Source organism: Pogona vitticeps, chromosome 5, assembly GCF_051106095.1.
Source record: "Pogona vitticeps strain Pit_001003342236 chromosome 5, PviZW2.1, whole genome shotgun sequence".
In the NCBI taxonomy this organism is placed as follows: domain Eukaryota; kingdom Metazoa; phylum Chordata; class Lepidosauria; order Squamata; family Agamidae; genus Pogona; species Pogona vitticeps.
Window position 1 is genome coordinate 156,258,714 of NC_135787.1, and position 24,761 is coordinate 156,283,474.

Below are 24,761 nucleotides of genomic sequence, written 5' to 3' on the forward strand. Positions count from 1 at the left end.
CCAAATCCCTAGTGATTCAAGAGGACTACTCTAGTTGTGAATTATTATGCTAAGCAATAGGATTTCAGTCACAGTGACCTTAGTTTTCCAAGTGGTAATCTTCTTTTAAGCAAAAGAGGGAGAAACCATTAGACTTGATGATGATGACAATGACAATGATGAATGTGATAATAGAAACTAGTGGTTACATATGTCTGTCAATTATTTTTTTCTCATACTGTATACTGTTGCCTGCTTTTGCAGTAGATTGATTCTTTGTTGCCTTGCCTCTCCTTTTTAAAGTAGTTTTTCAAGCTTCTTTAGAGTTTTTGGAGTGCCAGAAAAGAAGAATGAAAAGGCACAAATGGGAACCCAAAGCAGGCTTTCTGTTTCATGTAGACAAAAAGATCAGTAGATGAAAATACAAAATGCCTCTCCAATCAGAAACAAAAGAAATATGTTCACTTCCCTAGTTAGCAGGGCCTCTAATAAATCAGGCAAAGACCCAGCTCACATATTTTTGAGGCATATGCTTAAAAGGAGCATTCTCATCTCTACTCTAAAGATAACATACAGCGATAGCATACAGTGATAACTAGGGGGAGGATTACTGTTACATTTCACATTTTCTCCGCAACCTAATTTGAACCCATAAACAAGTTCAATCATGTTTATGAGTAAACAAATGACATGTCATAGAAATCCCTCCCCTAGTAATAACATATGATTATTATCACTCCCCTAGTGATAACAATCTGGGAACATACTCCCAAATTTTTGGACTGTGTTTACATTCTATTTATATTGCTTTAATAAATCTATTTAACTGCTCTTTATTGCATGACAGCATTTTTAAAAGAAATGCTTTTGCAACAAATTATCTGTGGAACAGCCAGGTAACACATACATACAGCCAGGAGGCAACCCAAAAGGCTGGGCTGTTCAAGTTACCCTCTGAATTATTCTGAATCCTGTTTGTCTTCAGATTAATGAATTCAACAGGAGAGTCACAAAGAACAACAATCATCCATAAAAATAAATACAAAACAATTTGTCCATTTAGTTACCTTACTAAATAAAAAGTACAAAGGTTAAGAAAACTAAAAGCTAATTTTATTCTATTAGACTGTTGTTTCCAGAACTACCCATAGAGGAACAGCAGCTGTGTTCATTCCACAAGCTGTGAACCCTAAAGATCACAGCAAGTTAGTTTATTTTTTAAAAATATTGGCCTGTACAAAAACAATCTGAAGCACATGCTCTGTTGAGTAATTCCATGTCATTTATCGTGACAAGAAGAGCAAAAAGAGTGACATATTTAAGGGGAAGATTTTTATGGGAGGATTACTTCCTTTTCCCACACAGATAAATAATTCAACTGCTTCAAGCTGTGCAGTTCATTTATTTTGGAGACCTAAACATCTAAGAAGAAGAAAAGCAGAACTAGTCTACTGCTTACAGCCCAAACTAACAAGAACATATTACAATGTAAATAATTGAGACTGGCTTCCTTTGCTTTGTTTTTTTAAAGACTGTGTGGACTTAGCCAACTGGCCAAAACGGTGCAGCTTAACAAAACCTTTCTTTCATTTTTGGCTGCTAAGTAAATGCTGGACAAGTCTTTTTTCATGTTTATCATTCGAACTGCAACCTGCTTACTTCCATGTGAACCCTGAGGAAACTCTCAACTTTGTTGTTGTTGCTTAGTCGTTAAGTTGTGTCCGACTCTTCGTGACCCCATGGACCAGAGCATGCCAGGCCCTGCTGTCTTCCACTGCCTCCCGAAACTCCCAAACTCTCAACTACAGAATACTAAACATGAGCTTTTAAAAGTCCTCAGATATCCTTTTGTACAAGAAGAAACATTTATAATTAGAAATCAAAGTTGATGAAGCATGAAGCTCCCCACATGAACCGACGAAGCACGAATTCATTAATCGGTTGGGGGGGGTAGACAGCCAGAGGCTGTCTAAAAAATTAACCTGACCCTCAACCCACCCCTGCAGCCTGCCTCGTGCCCCTGCCCTCCGTCGCTATGGCCTGCAGTAAGGGACACTGGCTGCCCTTTGCAAAGATGGTGGCTGATGCTTCATTTAGGGTATGGCAGCTGCAGCCTCCATCTTTGCAAAGGGCAGCCAGCTTTCCCTTAAGGGAGGCCACCACAGCGGGTGGTGATGGATGATGGCGGTGCCGGACGGTGGTGATGGCTAAGGTCGGGAGGGGAAGGGGGCAGGGGATAGGCTGTGGGGATAGGTGGCTGTGGGGCTGCCTGGCTGCCTATCAGCCCGCCTATCAGCTGATTGGCGGTCCCATAGGCAGAAGGGGAAAGCCATACGAAGAGAGGGAAAGCTAGCCTTTCCTCTGTTCCTATGGGGGATGAATAAAAAATGGAGCAATATTTGTCACTTTGTATTTGTCAGGGTCTCTGGAACTGACGTATATGAAGGGACAAATATTTAATGAATCGGCATTTTTTTTTACGAATATCACAATCTATTTTTTTATTCCTCCCCATGTCTATTTATAATACATTACAGTACCCTTCACAAAACCGAGTGGCAGCTGCCTGCAGTGTGAACCCATAGAAGGCAAGGCAAGAGAGTGTGCTTCATTAGGAAGGCACCATCCCTTTTTAAGCAGACATTTCCAGATTTAATAATGCCTGGTATTTTAAAAGTTATAAGAGTATCAAGCAGGTGACAGGAAATGCTAGAGCCCAGGATTTTGGAGAGTTGCACCCAAATATTACAGAGCTAGAGAAACAAAGAGAGACAAGACAGGCAACTTTCTATATTAGTGTTCATATTTCATAATGCTTTTAACCAGGAATAAGCAGAAGGCAAATTCTGAGGTGATTTGAAATAAATCAGCAAATATTCCGATTTCTGATTGTTTATCAGTAGCAGCAGCAACAAGATTCTTTTTCTCTCTGCCTCCCTTCTCCACCCACCCCATTATACAGTTGTGGTAAACAGAGGGCTTTTCTTTGTCTTCTGTTTTCGTTTTTGCAGAAGTGAAAGAAGTTACTTGTTTGGACTACTATTTGTTTGGTTCTCAAGCCAGCATTATACGGTTACTTCATTCTTGCCCCTTCGACGTATTGCTAAGTTCCTTTTATGAAAGAACTTAGGATAGACTTCTTACTGCAGTGGTCTCCAACCATTTCTGAACCGCACACCGATTGGGGGTGGGTGGGGTTTGTGCGCAGGGGGACAGGGCACCCCTTGCACTCAGGGGGGGATGTGTGCTCACGCGCATGCGTGGATGGGTGGGTTGTGCAGGCAGCCGGGTGGGGTACGTGGGAGGGAGATCTCTCTCTGCGGCCTGGTCCTGCCATGGCCACAAACTGGCACTGGGCCATGGCCCAGGGGTTGGAGACCCCTGTGTTACTGGATGGTTCTGACAGTTTCTCCTTAAGCCTTCATTGTTGGTATGCGCTGTCAAGTCACCTCCAACTCATGATGACCCTATGAACGTGCAGTTTCCAAAATGCGCTGTCCTCAGCTACCCTGCCCAGCTCTTGTTACCTCAAGTCTGTGGCTCCTTTGGGGAGTCAGTCCACCTTGTACTTGGTCTTCCTGCTGCCTTCTACCTTTCCCAGCATTATTGTCTTTTCTGGAGAATCCTACCTTCTCATGATGCGCTCAAAGTAAGGGCCTTAACTTCAAATTTTTGCCTCCAAAGATAGTTCAGGCTTGATTTGATCTAGGACTCACCTGTTCATACTTCTGGCAATCAAGGGTAAGGAAACTACTATAAAGAATGTTCTCTTAAGAGTTGCAAAAGTATGCACCTTCTCACAGATCGGAATAGACTTTTATTTGATAAACTGAAGACCTGAAGTAAAGTTATGCAGCTGTGCCTATGTCATGTGAGTGAGGCCAAGGCCTATGGTGCACCCCACTTCCCCTGAAGTCCCCCACTCCATGCCTGGGGGGGAGGAGGCTTCCTTCCTTACAGCAGCAGGGAAGGAGACCGACCTATAATTCAGTGCCTAGAAGTACCTCTCTTAGCTTCAAACTGTTCTAACTGCAGAACTATCTGCTGCTTAAGATAGATAGCCTCTTGCATTGTTGCAGACTAAAACAACAAACCAAAACAAAACCAACTTGAAAAAATATTTCTTTTGCTAAAATTTATCCCAAAGAAGAGCTGTGCCAAAGAATGTTCCAACCTCCGTACAATTGCACTCATTTCACATGCTAGCAAGGTGATGCTCAAAATCCTACAAGGTAGGCTTCAGCAGTATGTGGACCGAGAACTCCCAGAAGTACAAGCTGGATTTCGAAGGGCCAGAGGAACTAGAGACCAAATTGCTAACATGTGCTGGATTATGGCGAAAGCCAGAGAGTTCCAGAAAAACATCTACTTCTGCTTCATTGACTATGCAAAAGCCTTTGACTGTGTGGACCACAACAAACTATGGCAAGTCCTTAATGAAATGGGAGTGCCTGATCATCTTATCTGTCTCCTGAGAAATCTATATGTGGGACAGGAAGCAACAGTTAGAACTGGATATGGAACAATTGATTGGTTCAAAATTGGGAAAGGAAAACGACAAGGTTGTATATTGTCCCCTAGCTTATTTAACTTATATGCACAATACATCATGCGAAAGGCCGGACTGGAGGAATCCCAAACCGGAATTAAGATTGCGAGAAGAAATATCAACAACCTCCGATATGCAGATGATACCACTCTGATGGCGGAAAGTGAGGAGGAATTAAAGAACCTCTTAATGAGGGTGAAAGCAGAGAGCACCAAAAATGGTCTGAAGCTCAACATTTAAAAAAAATCTAAGATCATGGCGACCGGTTCCATCGCCTCCTGGCAAATAGAAGGAGAAGATATGGAGGCAGTGACAGATTTTACTTTCTTGGGCTCCATGATCACTGCAGATGGTGACAGCAGCCACAAAATTAAAAGACGCCTGCTTCTTGGGAGGAAAGCGATGACAAACCTCGACAGCATCTTAAAAAGCAGAGACATCACCTTGCCAACAAAGGTCCGCATAGTCAAAGCTATGGTTTTTTCCTGTAGTGATGTACAGAAGTGAGAGCTGGACCATAAAGAAGGCTAACCATCGAAGAATTGATGCTTTTGAACTATGGTGCTGGAGGAGACTTTTGAGAGTCCCCTGGACTGCAAAGAGAACAAACCTATCCATTTTGAAGGAAATCAACCCTGAGTGCTCACTGGAAGGACAGATCCTGAAGCTGAGGCTCTAATACTTTGTCCATCTTATGAGAAGAGAAGACTTCCTGGGAAAGCCCCTGATGTTGAGAACATGTGAAGGCAAGAGGAGAAGGGGACGACAGAGGATGAGATGGTTGGACATTGTCATCGAAGCTACCAACATGAATTTGACCCAACTCCGGGAGGCAGTGGAAGACAGGAGGGCCTGGCGTGCTCTGGTCCATGGAGTCACAAAGAGTCGGATGCGACTAAACAACAACAAAATTATTGCCATGTATGACCACAGTAAGCATTTGATTTTAAAAGAAACTGTTGCGCATTTGTTTGTTTGTTTGTTTGGCTGATATAGACAATTCGTGTCTCAGGGTAACTCAACCGTTTACTGGTCTCTTAAGCAGAAAGTGGCTGCATTGAAATCACAGAAATACACACAGGATAACTAGGCCTGCTCCAATTTACCTTAAATTAATTGCCAGCATGCTTTTAAAAATGGGAAATCATCAACATTGATAAAAAACAGATGGGTGCCGTGTTCTTCTGTGGTATTCTTCTGATCTGCACTGCTCTTTGAAGATGCTACTAATATTCATCCCCCCCATGGCAAAATAATTTGGGCGCAATAATTCTGCTCAGTAACATGGTGTGGGCAGAAGGCTTAAAATTCCTCCTTTCCCCAGTGCCACTCCTCTGATAAAATTAGAGCAGGACTTGGCAACTCTGAAACCAGGAGAGTCACTCTTGACCTACATCAGGTCTGTTTTTGGCAGCTCCTGCTTTTTGCACCTCTGACATTCTTGCCCGACGGAGAGGAGCTCTTACTAGACGGCGGCCCTTTCATGAATTTTTAGCAACCCTTCTAACCAAGCAAGGTGCGGGCCACGTCCGAAGTCCAGCGACGGAATATGAACGCAACAAAAGGGGGCGCACGTCCCGGCCGGGGAGCGGGGCCCGCCGGTTGCTCCGCCGCTGGTCCAGGCGAGTTGCAACCCGCCGCTCGGCAGAAGCGCAGGCAGGAGCACCGCAGGCGTGACAACAGCCGGGCTGCGCGAGCGAGAGGCAAGACGCGTCCCCACCAGAAAACCAACCCGGCCGCGCGCGAAACACGCAGCAATCGAGGGTTTCTGGAGGCGGGGGAACCCGAATGCCCCCCCAGCCCGACTTCAACTCCCCAATAACTTCGTGGACACTTTCGTCGCCCGGCTTGGCGACCAGGGGAGGCGAGAAGGCAGAAGGCAATTTACCCGTTTTTTGAAGCGCTGGTGACCCTCGGGGTCCGAGTACGTTCTGTCGACAGCCAGGGCAGTATCGCTCCCAGGCATGGTCGCCTCTTTCTCCGACGCGTCCTCCCCAACGCAAGCGGCCCCTGCCCGCCGCTCCGGAGCCCGACGCGCGCCTGGCGGAGCGACGCCCGCCGGGTGGAGCTGGGGCTCAGCTTGCTGGCTGGCAGCCGGCCGCCGCCCCCGCCGCCTTCTGGGGCGCGAAGGATTGGGGCGGGTAGGGGGGGAGAAGCGGGCGGTCAGCGCTGGCGGCGGGGCGCGCCCCCTCGCGGCTTCCCAGGCGCCAAGAACGCCCCGGAGCGGACCGCGCGCCGGAGGAAGCCCCACTGCGCCGCCGCCCCCGCCGCGGTGCGAAAAAGCGCTCTCCGCCTTCCGTGTCAGCGCTTCCTCTCGGAATGGGAAGGGCGGAAGAGGCGCCGGCTCTGGGGCCGCCCCGGGGGTGAAGTCAAAGGAGCCGCCGGCGCCGCGGCACTCCCCTCGAGTCGGAGGTACAGCCGTGGCCTCTCTCAGTCCCTCAGCCTTGCTCCAGGCTGGGCTCTTCGGGGGAACTCGCTGGGAAGAAGGATCGTTTCCACCCCCCACCCCCCCGCCCAGCAGGGCTGACCATGAACGACGATCCGAAACGCATAACAGGAAATCTTTTCAGCGGAGATATCAATAGGAAACGCTACGGAGCTTGAAAAGAAAGCGAGATAATTTCACCATCGGAAAGGGACCACGCCTTTCCCAAAGGATGTATCCGAGTTTTCAACCTTATCTGTCATCTGACCGAAACTCCACCAGCGCAGAAGGAGCAGTTCAGAAATTTCCCAGATTTCCAACGACTTCCTTTTAATCCCACTCCGCCTTTACGAATACAGTAGGTCACTAAACATGGATGAAAGCCCACCCATGGAAACTGAGTTCAAGGCAGGGTACATAAATGTACAAGCATTACACTTGTAAAAAAAAAAGTAAAAAAAAAAAAGCCAGTGACTGGCCCAAGGTCAGCCACGGAGTGTCAGGCCCAGGCAGAGAGGCCTTTAACAGGGTTCAGGTGTGCCCCACTTCCACACCCAAACCACAACACCATACAGAAGGCCGCTGGTCACTCTGACAACTTAATACTTTGTGAGCTGCTTCGCAGAGCATAAAGTGGTCTCCCTAAAAAATTGGACCTGCCCACACTGTAGCATTTGGTTCAATCCAACTGGTGCTTAAAAGGTCCTTATCTTTAGCGCAATCTATTTTAACTCTTGGTATCTGGCAGAACAAAGAGCTATTTTGCATCTCAATTAATTGTCCCCAAAAGATTGCATGCCTTACCCCTGTGCCATAAAGATACGAGCCAACTCTTTGAGCAGAAGGATGGATTGTTTGAAGTAGAAACACAAGAGGACAACATCTTTTTTTTCTGTACCAAAGAGTGCTATCAGGGAACCATATGTCATAACCATGTGCCAGTGTGGACAGGCTCAAAGTCTGCAACTTGGAGTGCTCCTGTTTGTGGCTCTAGCCAGGTATTTGTGCCCAATTTCAGGATGTTCTGCTCCATTTCATTTTCCTCTTAGCTATATGTATCCTCTGTGAATAGGCATCATAAAGCATTCTCGAGCCCGCTTGCTTGTCTATACTGATGAAAGCATAATCAGATTTTTTTTCCTGTCATAGATTCTAATGTACATGAAGGGCTGAACAGAAAAACTTGCCCACTTTTTCCAGATGGGGAAACAAATTCATTCTGAGTCTGCTACAACACGGATTCTTGAAGTTACAGTTTTAAAAATAAAAAAAAAAGTTCAAGCTCTGGATCACATCTTCCTCAACCTGGATACCTCCAGACGTTTTAGGCTACAGTGCTCATCATTTATTTCTAAACTGTTGCTCTGCTGGCTGAGTCAGCTGGGAGGTTCATCAGCTGCTATTAGCTATGGACACTGAATGGAAACACCAGTCTCAGAGGGATCTATGGTATGCACCAACTGCAGATGGGCCGAGGAAAAACTGTAGTGCAGCTGTTGCCTTTCTGTGCTGGTTGGGGGCTTCCTGGAAGCAACTGTTTGGGCACTATGGGGGAGAGAATGCTGGACTAGATAGTTCTCCCTCACAAGTTCTATTTACCTATCATGCCAAATACCTAATGACAGATGCATCTTTCATGAATTTGTCCAAAAAATGAAATAATCTGAGCCACATTTTGACTGTGAATTCCGTAAACTGCATTAACTGGGACTCAAAAACTAAATTAAAAAAAAAACATATATTTTCAGGGTTCATCCTGTAGTATCCTCTGTAGTAGAAGTGAATATTTTGTAGTTTAGCAGCAACTGATGCCTAAGGTGATTGATGAGTAGCAGAAAATTACTCAGGAGGTCAAGCTGAGCAATCTGCTTTCATTTCATTATTTCCCACCATTTCTTACATCTAGTACAGAAGTATAATACAAGATGGCTTTTCTGTTTTTCTCAGAAACTGCCAGACTGTGCGACTCAATAACAGTTCTTGAAATTGAAAGGTATTGTGACAGGCACTGAACTGCCCTCCCGCCTTCCCTTTTTCCTTCCTTCAAAATCTATGCTCTGCAGATGACTGAAACAACATCCTACATTTTCCAAAGAAAAACATGCAGTGATTTTTATAAATGTTATCACAGCAGCATAACATCAATTGAAAAGCGATTTCAAAGCGCTTGGTTGAATCTTTTTTTAAAACTATTAAACCTGTGAGATTATTAATAATAGCATGGTTTTACAGAGCACCAAAAAAAGAAAAAGAAAAAAAAAGACAATGTAATTTACAGTATAATGTCAGAAGATGCCTAACCTTGCTTTGCAACATCATTCAATCAGGATCAACTGTCTCCTACCAAAGGGCCCTTAGTCTACAAGAGTTTTAACATGATATAATAAAAATTAGTAGAATATTCAAGAAAATTAATTAAGCCACAACATTCTCAGTGAGGTAAAAAAAGAGTACTCAGGATGACCTTTACAAGATCAAATATGGATATGTTATGAACTCCCCTAAAGTGTAATGATAACAAACCAGGTGAGGGCAAGGTACACAGGTATTTAACTAATGCAGATCTCTAAGTCATATACAGATAGTCTGGAGATCTAGGGATGTGGGATCTGGAATTCAGAACCAAAAAGAATTTATTCCCTCTTCAGTTGTTATGACACATTCATGCTGATCAAGTGCACAGAATTATTTTTTTGGAAAAGCTGTGAAAAGCATTTTGCAGTTTTGCCTGTCGTAGAATATGCCTGTTTACATGAAGTGCTCCTTACAAAAGCAACCTATAACATGAAAGTTACAGTTTGTTTCAAGCAATAAAAAAGCAAAAAAGGGTGTGCTATATAATTTGTTTCCAAGCTTCAAATAATAGCACCCGTGAGATATGCATATATAGACAGATAATTGCAATTGCAAGAACTCAAGGGATTTAATTCCTATTTTCAAATATTCCCATAATCATTTCTGTTGTTTAGTCTTTACTGATCATTCTGTTTATATGAACCACCATGATCAATGTTTAATTGTACAGTATTAAAATCTTCTTAAATGAACAATGCAAAGAAATAGAGGAAGATAACAGAAAAGGAAAGACCAGAGATCTGTTCAAGAAAATTGGACATATTAGAGGAACATTTTGCGCAAAGATGAACATGATAAAAGACAAAAATGGGAGGGACCTAACAGAAGCAGAAGACGTCAAGAAGAGGTGGCAAGAATACACAGAGGAATTATATCAGAAAGATTTGGATATCCTGGACAACCCAGACAATGTAGTTGCTGACCTTGAGCCAGACATCCTGGAGAGCGAAGTCAAGTGGGCCTTAGAAAGCCTGGCTAACAACAAGGCCAGTGGAGGTGATGGCATTCCAGTTGAACTATTTAAAATCTTGAAAGATGATGCTGTTAAGGTGCTACATTCAATATGCCAGCAAGTTTGGAAAACTCAACAGTGGCCAGAGGATTGGAAAAGATCAGTCTACATCCCAATCCCAAAGAAAGGCAGTGCCAAAGAATGCTCCAACTACCGTACAATTGCACTCATTTCGCACGCTAGCAAGGTTATGCTCAAAATCCTCCAAGGTAGGCTTCAGCAGTATGTGGACCGAGAACTCCCAGAAGTACAAGCTGGATTCCTAAGAGGCAGAGGAACTCGAGACCAAATTGCTAACTTGCGCTGGATTATGGAGAAAGCCAGAGAGTTCCAGAAAAATATCTACTTCTGCTTCATTGACTATGCGAAAGCCTTTGACTGTGTGGACCACAGCAAACTATGGCAAGTTCTTAAAGAAATGGGAGTGCCTGACCACTTTATCTGTCTCCTGAGAAACCTATATGTGGGACAGGAAGCAACAGTTAGAACTGGTCATGGAACAACTGAGTGGTTCAAAATTGGGAAAGGAGTACGACAAGGCTGTATATTGTCCCCCAGCTTATTTAACTTATATGCAGAATACATCATGCGGAAGGCTGGACTGGAAGAAACCCAAGCCGGAATTAAGATTGCCGGAAGAAATATCAACAACCTCCGATATGCAGATGATACCACTCTGATGGCAGAAAGTGAGGAGGAATTAAAGAACCTTGTAATGAGAGTGAAAGAGGAGAGTGCAAAAAACGGTCTGAAACTCAACATCAAAAAAACTAAGATCATGGCCACTGGTCCCATCACCTCCTGGGAAATAGAAGGGGAAGATATGGAGGCAGTGTCAAATTTTATCTTCCTGGGCTCCATGATCACTGCAGATGGAGACAGCAGCCCTGAAATTAAAAGGCGCCTTCTTCTTGGGAGGAAAGCGATGACAAATCTTGACAGCATCTTGAAAAGCAGAGACATCACCTTGCCAACAAAAGTCCGAATAGCCAAAGCTATGGTTTTTCCTGTCGTGATGTATGGAAGTGAGAGCTGGACCATAAAGAAAGCAGACCGCCGAAGAATTGATGCCTTTGAATTGTGGTGCTGGAGGAGGCTCTTGAGAATCCCCTGGACTGCAAGGAGAACAAACCTATCAGTTCTAAAGGAAATCAACCCTGAATGCTCACTTGAAGGACAGATCCTGAAGCTGAGGCTCCAGTACTTTGGCCATCTCATGAGAAGAAAAGAGTCCTTGGAAAAAACCTTGATGTTAGGAAGGTGTGATGGCAAGAGGAGAAGGGGACGACCAAGGATGAGATGGCTGGACAGTGTCTGCGAAGCAACCAACATGAACCTGACACAACTCCGGGAGGCAGTAGAAGACAGGAGGGCCTGGCGTGCTCTGGTCCATGGGGTCACGAAGAGTCGGACACGACTAAACGACTAAACACACATTAAAATCTTAACTAAGGAAATAATGTTAGTGTTACATACAGCACTGATGTTACCTGTCTGTCATGGGTTTGGAGGGAAAGTTCCATCCTATGGGGAGTGGAAGGCGGGACATCAGGAGGAGGGGCTGTACTGTATATATATGTGAAGCCTGTGTGGAGAAGTTAGGAGAAGCTGGAGGAAGAGCTGAGAGAAGAAGCTTGAGTGGGAGTCTGTGTGTCAGACAGGGTACTACTGTGTGTCAGTCAGTACCAACCTGATAGGTTCAGGTGTCTGTATGGTTAGCCAGAACTGATAGGTTCAGGGTCTGTGCTTCAAGTTAAGTGTTCTGTGTGAACCAAACTGTGTGTATGTATGATTGAGACTAAGCCACGTTACTGTATCTTATTCACCTGATCATTTTATTTTTCCCTGTGTGTTATTTAATAAACCTTATTCCTTTATTTGTTAAAAATCCATCCCTGGTCTGTGTGACTTCTTACAGGGAATGGTTGGTGGCAGCTTAGTGAAACTGTGGCATATCCCAGTAGGTCTGGGTTTGTCACATTGATTGGTGTCCAGCGTGTGGGATACGACTGGTCCAGTTGTCCAGTGGTCCAGCAAAGCCTTGGCAAGAGTGCCCAGAGCAAGGGGGGTCTAGTCAGGGACAATCTGAGAGCACGTAGGTAATCTTCTAGGTGTACCTCACGGGGAGGTGCGCTAGTAGAAGAACGTGTAACCTCAGATTGGGGACTAGATTAGGGAGCTCTGAGGCAGCCTGTTTTGGCGGGAAAAAAGCTGAGGCAAAACTGTGAAGTAGCAGTGATTTAGCTTGCCTGCTGCGAGGCCTAGCAGAGGGGGGTAGACTCTGGCTCGCAACTGTTGCAAGTTAGTGCTGAAGAACAGCAGTAATCTGTAGAAAGCTGGTTCTGAGGCAAAAGAGAAAAAAAAAGTGGTCGCTTTATTTTGAGGCTTGACTTTTGAAAGCAGCCTGTTCTGAGGGGGGATTATGCCCTTGACTCGAAGCCAAATGGCAGAAATGGGTGAAGTGAAAGACCCCCAGGTTGACCAAGGTTCTGAGGATGAATTTGGCTCAGTGCAGGGTGACAGCACGGGAGAACAGAACCCAGAACTCAGAAAATTGCTCATAGCCCAACAGCATGAACTGAGGGTGAGGGAAATGGAGGAAAGGGAGAAACAGAGACATTTTGAATTAGAGAGAGAGAGAATGGAAAAGGAGGAAAGATTAGAGAGAAAAAAAATGCAGGAAAGGGAGAGGCAAAGACAATTTGACTTGGAGAGAGAGAAAATGGCATTTGAGTTACGAAAATTGGAACTGATGAACCAGAACAATAATAACAATAGAGATTCTGAGGGAGGCCAATTGTCTAAAGCTGACCTGAAGAAATTCCCTGTGTACCACAAGGGAGATTGCCCTGAGGTGTTCTTTTCCTTAGTGGAAAGAGCGTTTGTGGACTTCTCAGTAAGGGAAACTGAGAAGATGACCATCATGCGATCTTTAATCAGTGGCAGCCTTGCAGAAGTCTATGCGGAGATGCCAGAGGAACTGATGAAAGATTTTGCAGAGTTTAAAAAACTGGTGTTTGCCAGACATGGGATAAATGCGGAACAGCTGAGGCAAAGATTCAGGTCAATCACCAAGAAACCAGAGCAGACTTTTACCCAAGTGGGGGCCCAATTGGTGAGGCTGCTAGAGAAATGGCTATCTCAGGAGGGGACAGAGACCTTTCAGCAGCTCAAAGACTTGATAGCGCTGGAACAGTTCTATTCAGTCCTGCATGGGGAACTGAAATTCCAGGTGAGGGAAAGGAAACCGAAATCTGTGGCAGAAGCAGCCGAGATCGCAGATTTTATTTATCAAATCAGAAAGCCCTTAGGTGATGAGGGGAAATCGATAGGTAGACCCAAGGAAACCTACAGCAAGTACTCTCAGGGACCAGGAAGAAACCAGCAAGGGGGAGGGGCCCATGGTGAAGGGAAGCCCTCAGACATGAAACCAAGACCTCAGATTTCGGAGGGAAAACCAAAACAAGATGAGAAAGACTCAAAATATAGCAGAAAATGTTATTTCTGTCAGGGAAAGGGCCATCTAATCTCAGAGTGTGAGAAATTAAAGCAGCTAAAAGGAATTGTGCCTCAGGATTCGAGTGGAACCAAGCCAAAAGCTGTGTTCTGTGTCCAGAAAGAGCAAAGCCCCTTGTCACTGAGGGAGCCTGTTGCCATGGCTACTCAATCTGGAACAGTTACATCTGCTGATCAGGCTGAGGAAAATGGTCCTCTTGTGGAGGTCAAGCGCTGCTTGCTCGTGAGAACAGATTCTCAGTTGTTTGAAACAGCAGGGGTGGACGTAGGAATACTTGACCATCAGTATCGGGGGTTGAGGGACACTTGTTCCCAGGTGACCCTGTGCCATCCAGATATTATTCCTAGGGAATATATAATCCCAAATGAGAGCATGAAGGTGGCAGGGATTGAGGGACAGGTGATCTCACTGCCAGTAGCGGAGGTACCTGTGAACTTTCAAGGCTGGAGGGGAGTTTGGCGGCTAGCGATTTCATCGACTCTGCCAGCAGCCGTGCTCGTGGGAAATGACCTGGATGAACATGTGAAACGGGTGCTAGTGATTACACGTTCACAAGCCACCACGGGGACAGTTCAGGGGGGTACTGATGAGCCAGAGACGGAAGCAGAGGGGAGTTCAGAAGCTGTGGTGGAAACCTTAACCACAGACAGCCGATTTGGCCAAGAGCAAAAGGCAGACGCCACTCTCCAAAAGTGTTTTGAACAGGTGACTGACGCCCAGCTAACACCTGAAACCCCAGTGAGATTTCTAGAGAAAAAGGGGATTTTGTATAGAGAGACCCTGAGGAATATCTCAAAAGGGGGAGATGGGATCAGAAGTCAGCTAGTGGTACCTGAAAAGTATCGCCCCATGATCTTACAAAGGGGGCACTCTGACATGTTTGCTGCGCACTTAGGGGTGAACAAAACACAGCAGAGAATCACACAGAATTTTTACTGGCCTGAAATAGGGAAGCAGATCAAAGAATTCTGTAAACAATGTGATGTATGTCAAAGGCAGGGGAATAACCGCGACAGGACCAAAGCAAAGTTGTGCCCTTTGCCTGTGATTGACACTCCGTTCAAATGCATAGGGGTGGATATTGTGGGACCTTTGCCCAAGGCCACAAAGAGGGGGAACAGGTTCATTCTCACCATTGTGGACCATGCCACGAGGTACCCTGAAGCCATACCCTTGACTAACATTGAAACTAACACAGTGGCAGATGCCTTGGTGGGGTATATGTCCAGGATGGGATTTGCCTCAGAAATAATCACAGATTTGGGCGCATCGTTCACATCGAAGCTCATGAAACGCTTATGGCAAATCTGTGGAATTAAACACAAGGAAACCACTGCCTATCACTCTGAAAGTAATGGGTTAACTGAGAAGTTCAATGGGACTCTAATGCGCATGATTAGGGCTTACTTGGCAGAGAATCCAAACAATTGGGACCAGAAGCTGCAATCCCTTTTGTTTGCTTATCGATCAGTGCCACAAGCCAGTACCGGGTTCAGTCCGTTTGAACTTTTATTTGGGAGAAGGGTGAAAGGGCCCCTTGATCTGATCAAACAAAATTGGGAGCAGATCACCCAGGATGACCCACAAGACGCTGTGACATACATAGACACCTTGAGGAATGACTTAAAGAGAAACCTAGAGCTAGCAGCAGAGACCCTGCAAGCTCAAAAGGTCAGAAAGAAAGCTTGGGATGACCAGGAAGGCAGGGAGAGGCACTTTGACCCAGGGGAGGAAGTGCTTTGGCCTAGGCTCTGCAAAGAGAACAAACTGCAGCTGGGTAGCCCAGAAATAAAATACTTGGGTCACATAGTAGGGGGAGGAGTGATAAAACCCCTAGAGGCCAAGATAGAAGCTGTTCGTGATTGGCCTAGACCCAACACCAAGAGAAAAGTCAAATCATTTCTTGGGTTGGTGGGCTACTACAGAAAGTTCATCCCGAGGTTTAGCGAGATTGCGGCTCCACTGACCGATCTGACGAGGAAGAAGGCTGATGACCGCATCCCGTGGACCAGCGACTGTGAGGAGGCGTTCCAGAGGATGAAGCAGGCGCTCATCAACTATCCAGTGCTGCGTGCTCCAGACTTCGACCGGGAGTTCATCAACTACACCGATGCGTCTAACAGCGGGGTAGGAGCAGTTCTTTGCCAGGAGGATGAGAATGGTGACCAGCATCCAGTGTCCTACCTGAGTAGGAAACTCCAGAAAGGTGAGAGACATCTGGCAACCGTGGAAAAGGAGTGCCTGGCCATAGTCTACGCGATCCAGAAGGCCAAGCCTTACATCTGGGGAAGACATTTTATTCTGTGCACTGACCATTCACCACTGCAATGGTTAAAGACAATGAAAACCCACAATAGTAAACTTATGAGGTGGGCTTTAAACCTGCAAGACTATGACTTTGAAGTGAAGGTGGTCAGAGGGTCAGTGAACTGTGTTGCTGACGCCTTGTCAAGAAGACCTGAAGAATGAAGACGGCGAAAGAAACATGGACTCTGTATATATTTTGATGACCAAAGGTTAAATGTGTCTGTTTATTAAACATGTTGGTTTGTATGAATAAAGGTAACTTGATGTATTGTTAATGGTAAATGTTTAAATGCCTAATAGAGTGTAAGTATAAGTAAGTATGGTATTGTATGTTATTATATGACTGTTTTTGTTTGTTTTGGGTCCAGGTTGTGTTTTGGTGAAAAGCACCTTAGCTTTCCCCCTACAAAACAACTTATAAAGAGGGGAGGTGTTACATACAGCACTGATGTTACCTGTCTGTCATGGGTTTGGAGGGAAAGTTCCATCCTATGGGGAGTGGAAGGCGGGACATCAGGAGGAGGGGCTGTACTGTATATATATGTGAAGCCTGTGTGGAGAAGTTAGGAGAAGCTGGAGGAAGAGCTGAGAGAAGAAGCTTGAGTGGGAGTCTGTGTGTCAGACAGGGTACTACTGTGTGTCAGTCAGTACCAACCTGATAGGTTCAGGTGTCTGTATGGTTAGCCAGAACTGATAGGTTCAGGGTCTGTGCTTCAAGTTAAGTGTTCTGTGTGAACCAAACTGTGTGTATGTATGATTGAGACTAAGCCACGTTACTGTATCTTATTCACCTGATCATTTTATTTTTCCCTGTGTGTTATTTAATAAACCCTGTTCTTTTATTTGTTAAAATCCATCCCTGGTCTGTGTGACTTCTTATAGGGAATGGTTGGTGGCAGCTTAGTGAAACTGTGGCATATCCCAGTAGGTCTGGGTTTGTCACAGTTAGCATTGATTTATGTCAATGCCTTCTCCAAAGAAAACAAGTTCCCTCCCACACTTGTATGTTGCCAAAAATTACCTCTGTATAATTAGAAAAGAGTAAAACCTAGTCTGTACAGACATAGGTCTTAGTTCCCACAAACAGCAGGCAAATCTACATATGGCCTATACCACTAAAGACGTTTGAACTTACATAATGGAGTGCTTCCCCACAAGAAACCATTTATGAATACAGAAAACTGAACATCAACAAGAATTCCTCTCACACATGAAACACATTAGACCATCCACAGATAATTTATAGCATAGATCACTCAGTCATATGAACTTCCAGCTGTAATGTGATATGATACCTTTTGGACACAGTTTTACTGCTGTATCTGCCTTTTGTGAGAAACAGATTTTAGTATACCACTATTAATATTGCCATATTACTAGACTTTGCCACATATATTCATTTTTTTGAACAACATTCAGAGAGTTTCCAATATGTAAAGCATGGCATTTATTAAAACTGACTGCTTTTGAAACAGTTTTTGTCAGTTTGGGGAAGAACCAGTACTGGGAGCTGCATATTCTCAGTTTTTAAAAGTCTTTTTTGTTTGTCTGGACTTCTCAGTCACTTTCACTATTAATCACTCATCCCTTTGGTTGATATTCTTCTGAAATCCCTGGTTTGGGTGGGACCAAGGGTCACTATTTTGTGGTGATGCTGATCCTTGTTAGAAGGATAGGATGAAGAAAAGTGATGTTGATGGTTTCTATATTACACTCACACTGGAGCAAAGCAGTGGCTATGTATTAACAACCAACCCTAACTCTTAACCTTGAGCCAGATTCAAGGCTTTACAGCTGGCATATAGTGCCCTGGACAGTTCAGGTTCAGGCTAGCTGATCCATAGCCTTTGTCATTATAAATCCATGTGATCTCTGCATTCTTCTGAGGAGACATTGTTGGTTGTATTGCAACCTGAAGATTGCCAACTGGCAGCAATCTAGCCTTTTCTTTTCACCTTATGAAATGCCTTTTCCCTTGATATTCCAGAGGCACCGATTGTCATGTGCTTAAGCTGCTTTGCATATTCTGCTGTCCTGTTACTCCTCAGGAGTAACAGGACAGCAGAATATGCAAGCACACATCTGGCTTTTTTCTCCCCATTGTTTGTCCTGATCTAAAAAACACTATACAAGCCTGTAGCTGTGATATGTTATCTACCAGCTAAGTACAAAATGTATCTTTTTGCTGACAAAGGAAAAATTCCAAACATAATCAGTTCAATATTATCAATTTTATACAGCAGATAATAGCAAATGTGCCATAAAATCACAAAAGCCATAATGCCGACACTAGGGATGTAGATGTCGGAAACTTTTCTTTCCATTTAAATTTGGTTTCTTGGGAGGAGGGCTCTTCAGTTAATGTCATCATTGGACACCACTCCTTTCCTTTCCTATGAACAACCGTTGTCATTTCAGTTTTGTTTCCTCTCCTCAGCAACAGCAACAGCAACAGCAAGGAAAACTAGGCTGGCTAGGCTAGCAGGAGAATAAGGAGCGCAGTGACAACAAGTCCGGGAAGGGGAAAGGATATCGGGGCTGGCAAAGCAGCAGGAGGGTCAGAAGCAGGTTGAGGTTAGTGAGGTAAGAAGAATAAGGGGAAAGCAGGACTGACAGGCATGGTAGCAGTAGCAAGGGAAGGAGAGGAAGGAGAAAGAGCGGGTCTAGCAGAGCCGATAACGTGGCAGCTGCAGTGAGGCAAAGAAAATTTCCTGGGTGACTTAGATGGAGGAAAAGTTTAACATAAGTGGTAAACATGAGAAAACATTAGTTTATGAGGGTATCTTACAGGAATCCACAAAAGAACTCTGAAAATGAAAGAAGCTTCTTTCTGTCCTCCTTTTCCATTCTGGATAGCCTGAAAGGCCCATCCCTGGTCTACACTGTTCTCATTTCCTAGTATGGTATGAAGTTCAAGCACCATGACATTACAAGCAAGATGACTCATATATAAATGTTGCTTGGCCTGTCAGGCAAAAACAGCAATAAGCTTCAGCAGATATCAGGGCAGGTGAATGAGAGACACAGCTCTGTGTCACACAGAGAACCATGCATCTTTCACAATAAAACTCTCAATGAATATTCCAAATTTATGTCAGCCTTCCATAGTCATCCAAAATTAACTACTGCAAGTATGCTTAGATACATGCTTCTTCTTTCCCACACAGCTGAAACAAATGCACCATGTCTACCATGGTAGAATCAGATATATTCACTCAGGTAATTAACATTCACAGAAGTGCATGAAATTGTCTTTATTTCACTGCTGGAAATCAAATGCCTCTTCTCTATGGAGAATAAAGGTTTAAGATGACAGTAAAACCATGATGGTTGTATATGATTCGAATAAATTAATATTAATAATCTTAAACAACAATACTAGGAACAGTCAGAAAAATATAGTATCAGTGGACATAGTACTATATACATTATTGTGCAAAAGGAGTGTGTATCTAAAATTTGACACAGCAAAACTGAAGATTTAGAAGTTAAAATTTTAGGAGAACATGAAAGCAGCACACAATTCTTTCTGTTGCTTTTGCTTAGACTTACTTACAGTCTAGGTTACACAAGAGTATGGGAAGTAAGGGGTTATTAAAATGTTTATGGAGGGTTTTTTAAGTTTGGAGGAGAGGAAGGCAGGCAGCAAGACAATGCCAGAGGCACTGAAGGACACAGTTCAAAGAATGCACAAACACTTCCTATATAGTACGTATACTGTATATAATACAGCTAACTATCAGTTTTTGTCAGCCACTCCAGATCACCCAAATTTCTATATTTTCTAAGATATCCCACTTTTTAAAATATGATATATGGGAATAAAATGCAGGATATTAGATGGTGAGGCAGGCTATTTAAAACAAACAGCTGAATGTGCTTATTTTCCCAATCATGTGTTATGTCTGGCAAAGTAGATAAGGTTAATGTACTGTGGGTTAATGAGATCATGTCTACCTACCCCACACAATACAGGTGCTTGCCATGCTTGAAATGGTTCTGCAAACCAACAGGATGTCACAGAGCTTTGTGCACATAAGCTAGTCATTACCATTAACACCTCCAGATTATGGCATAAAGAAGTTAGCAAACATATTATATACAACCAGGCAATTCTTCACTTCCAGAATCAGCACCAAACTCATCCACTTCATGGACATCAACCCTCTAGACAACAGATAAAACTGAGGTAAAGTTTTCTGCACACATCTCAAGCTCTAAATATAAAACCAGAAGAGCTGAGCTAAACCTATGATGAGCAAAAACAATACATCTTACTGAATGGATAAATGCCAAAGAGTGTCTCCCACCAGAACAAGACCGTAGCTGTACCATCTGGAAGTCACTTAACAGAAAGACTTCAGAGCAAAGTAGGAAGAACAATAAAGTAAAATGGACCTAAAATTGTCCTGGATACAGGACAATTTTATTTAAAATTACAGGAATACAGTTCCATAACTAAAGCACTTTAACAGGATGGTAATGGTACACTAAGTATTCTTGTGTTATATTCTGTTTAAAAAAAGACTAATAATAGAATGAAATTTCTGACTGCTTTACAGTACTTAAAGCTTTCAAATAGCTGAAGCCTGTATTTGCAAGCCTCATACCACAAAAGTTATAGGTGAATGTTCATTGCATTTAATAAGAGTCAAGTCTCTACTGACAGTTGATTTCATGGTTGAAACATTCAATAACACTTTAAATTTAAAATACTAGATAGCCCACTTCTGGCTATGCACAATTTGTGTTTAAATGAACTGAGGCATCTTTGGTAATGAGCAACAGATTCTCAGAGATGGAAAGCCTGTGTCCTTTTTCGTAATAATAAGTGTGCCTAAATTATGATTAAATGTCTTCTCTGCTTTGCCTCTATATGTTTAAATAGGTTTCATAAATCTATGAAACCTAGAAGCCGCCCAGAGACCTCTGGGTAGAGTGGGCGGTGTATTAATTAATTAATTAATTAAATCAATCAATCAATCAATCAATCAATCTGAGAGAAACTGCTGTTATTTTGCATTTCTATAACCTAATCAATAATTTGTTTTTTTTAACTTTCCAATGAAGTCTATTGTTTTTTTTAAAAATATGTATCTTTACAGTATGGAGGAATAGACAAATATAGTAACACACAGTTCTGTCTATTTTCATTATAGTTTAATAATTTAGAAACTGACTCATACACATTGAGTACAAAATGAATTTTAAACACGCGGCCAACAAAGTATGTATGTTGACATATGCAATATTCAACACTGTCTCCACCTCACTTTTACCCCAATGCCTCCTGAAAACACTTAAAGGTATGCAGACATATTTCAATATGTATTGAAAATACACAAGAAATCTCTTGGATTTTATTTAGTAAGAACATTAATATATTAGTGTAATCAGACATGTCAGTTGAAAGAAATAATGAACAGGTTTATTGATAAGAATAATTATGCTTTGATTATTCAGACATCACAAGAATATTTATTTCTTGATTTTTTCAAAGCATAGAAGATAAACTTTTCAGTATTCAGTAAATGGGAATTAGGTGGACACCTAAAAAATCTAACTGATCTCCCAACCCTTGGTACTGTATGTATGTGTGAATCCCACCAAGATCTCTGAAAATTTATTGTTAATGATCTAATAACTCTTTTTATTTCCAAAGTCATTAGATCTTTAAGAAATGTTTCAACTAAAAAAAGCAGAATCATAGCATTAAGATAGTTTCCAAAGTAGCTATGTTAGTCTGTTTCAGCATGGTGGAAGAGAGAGAAAGAGAGAAGAAACAAATAAAACATTGTGGCACTTTAAAGATAAGCGCATTTGTTTCAGTATGACCTTTTGTGGGTCAAAATCCACTTCTTCAGAACCAAGGCTTGCAAAAACATGTCCTCTCTATAGTTATGACCAGGTAAAGATAAAGATACTCGACAGATTGCCAATGGTATCAAACTGATAATTACTTGAATTAGCAGAACAGTCTCTGACACAGAAAGAACTCTTAGCATTCAGGTGAAGCAACCTGACATACAACTTACCATCTTGGCCAACACCTGCTAATTCAAGTTGTTAATAGCTTGATAATCCCATTCCTGTGTTAGCAAATCATTATCACTCTAACTATTGTTTGTATTTTCATCTGCTCATGGGAATATTTACAAATATAGAAGACATATATTTGCAGTCCAGGCATCCGAAATCCTGTTACACAATTACACAAAAAGTACAATTTGCAGAAGGAAGTCACATGATTTGGTGTGTAAAGCAGATGTCTATGGAGATTTGTTAAATTATGGCAATTTACTTCTGAAGGTTAAATCTTTTGTGTAACTGTGCAACATGATTTCCGCAAGTATCTGAAGAAGATAGTTTTGATCCATTAAAGTTCACACTTAAATAAATATGTTAGTCTTTAAAGTACCACAATATTTTTTTCTCTTCTCTTTTCCTTTTTCCCATGTAATTTCTCCAGCCATTAAGATATATTTGATTAAATATAGTTACATCTTTAATGCCATATACTATATGTCTGTGAAATCAATCATGACATTTCCAAATCTCTGTCACCACCTGTTTACGAGTTTTTTTGGAATAATTCCAAATGCATTTAATTCATATTTACCAGGGATTTAGGATCCGTGGCTCAGCTTGATTTATAATATTTGTATATCCTTAAAATAATAATAAGCTAAATACAAATATTTTGTTTTGACAATCTGCAAATGTTTGTTTTTATGTTTTCACCACAGAGCCAGTAAACTCAGAATCCATTTGAAATGAGGGAAAGGTTACTTTCCAGTATTCGTAGCAACACGTAAAAGCAACATTTTCCCTTATGACATCAAATGTAGGGTGCCACACTGAGAAAACTGAAGGATACTCACAATTCAAAGAAAGAATCCCCCCCAAATATTTAGTATTCCGTTATTTGGTACTTAATACTCCAGTGCATTTGGAATTCTTAATCCACTAGTGTCTCCTGAGCAATTAAGTCATCCTGATTTGTAGAGGCAAATATGAAGTTCTAGTAGCAGCAGGAAAATAAACATCCAGTGGAAAGTCAAAGGGATGCAACAGGCTGCCATTTCGCAACACAGCTGAGGTTGTAACCTTGCACTCAGCTATGGGAACTTCAGCCTTTTGACCTCAGAGGAACAAAATGTGTGTATAACTAGATACAGGGTGATACACAGTTATAGTTTACAGAACATTGTTTTATGTACTGCAGTAACAGGAATGACTGATGTGCTAATAACATCAACTTGTGGGGGTAATTTTCAGTAGCTAAAGAATCTGGCTGAATACCTCAGTGGTTTAGTTATCCGGCTGTAGAGTCAGAGCTTGGGAGTTCTATCCCCCAATAGGCCTCCAGGGAGAAGAGCCAGCCTGTGTAGTCATGGGCATGCCCCAGGGAATAGTAAGCTACTTCTGTCTGTTCTCTCTACCTAAAAACCTTGGAAAGAGTCATGAAAAGTCAGAATTCGCTTGATGAAATGCAATTTCTGTTGCTGTTAAAAAAGCAGGGCTATATGCAGATAGCTAAGGTAAAGGTAAAGGTTCTCCTTGACAATTTTTGTCCAGTCGTGTTCGACTCTAGGGGGCGGTGCTCATCCCCGTTTCCAAGCCATAGAGCCAGCGTTTCTCCGAAGACAATTTCCCATGGTCACATGGCCAGTGCGACTTAGACACGGAACGTTGTTACCTTCTCACCGAGGTGGTCCTTATTTATCTACTCACATTTGCATGTTTTCAAACCACTAGGTTGGCAGGAGCTGGAACAAGCGACGGGAGCTCACTCCGTCACGTGGATTTGATCTTACAGCTGAAGATCTACAGACCTTACAGCACAGAGGCTTCTGCGGTTTAACCTGCAGCGCCACCACGTCCCTGCAGATAGACCTAGCATCAAATTTCAATGCTGCATATCTGTATCTTTCACACACAATATGAAATAGGAATGATTGCAACAAACTCAGTCAAGCTGAGGTATATGTGGTAAATAACAAGAAATGTAGTGATGGAACAAAAGAGAAAGGAGAACTGAAGTATTTTCATGGTGCACTGTGCTTGCAGACAACTCTTCTTCCTTAAAGTATGTAGATATGAACCACCCAAAGAACTGTGTTCTCATTACATTTTCTCTTCTACAGCCCTTGTAAGAATTACATGTTACAAATTGATTACTGACAACAGTCAAATTATGACAACTCTCACACATGCATGAAAGCTATGATACCGCATTAGATTACAGAATGTGCAATAGTAAAGAAACACTTTGGTTGAAGGATTTTGCTATGAAATGCTACTGTTATTTCTTTTTTTTTAGAAGTGTTCATGTTAGAAAATATCTAATGTCTGACTGAACAGATTATTTCTAAGATAGAAAAAGAAGAATGCGATGAAAAATGCACTGAGTTCATAGCTTATGACAATTTGCTGCTGATAACTAAAAATGTATATGTAAATAAACCAAAATCCTTAGATTTCAAAGAACATACAGGCAGCTATTCTATATTTCAGATGTGGAGCTTAGCACCCTTCTAAATGTGTCTTAATTAGCATGTTATAGTACATCTATGTTTACATGAAGAGACACATAACAAATATTAGATATAGATAC

The 24,761-nt window shown here is 42.6% G+C and overlaps 1 protein-coding gene across 3 annotated transcripts in view; it reads right to left on the reverse strand.

The window, feature by feature from the left end:
* The window catches only part of TMCC3 (transmembrane and coiled-coil domain family 3), a 120,556-nt gene that overhangs the window by 44,038 nt on the left and 51,757 nt on the right, over positions 1–24,761 (reverse strand). Inside the window, exon 1 of one of the 3 annotated variants that reach the window (XM_020815856.3) lies at positions 6,417–6,954. The exons of the other annotated variants lie outside the window; for them this stretch is intronic. Within the exon in view, the coding sequence (XP_020671515.2) occupies positions 6,417–6,494 (78 nt within the window). The 5' untranslated portion in view covers positions 6,495–6,954. Of the gene's footprint in view, positions 1–6,416; positions 6,955–24,761 lie in introns of those variants that run through there. 3 annotated transcript variants of the gene reach the window in all.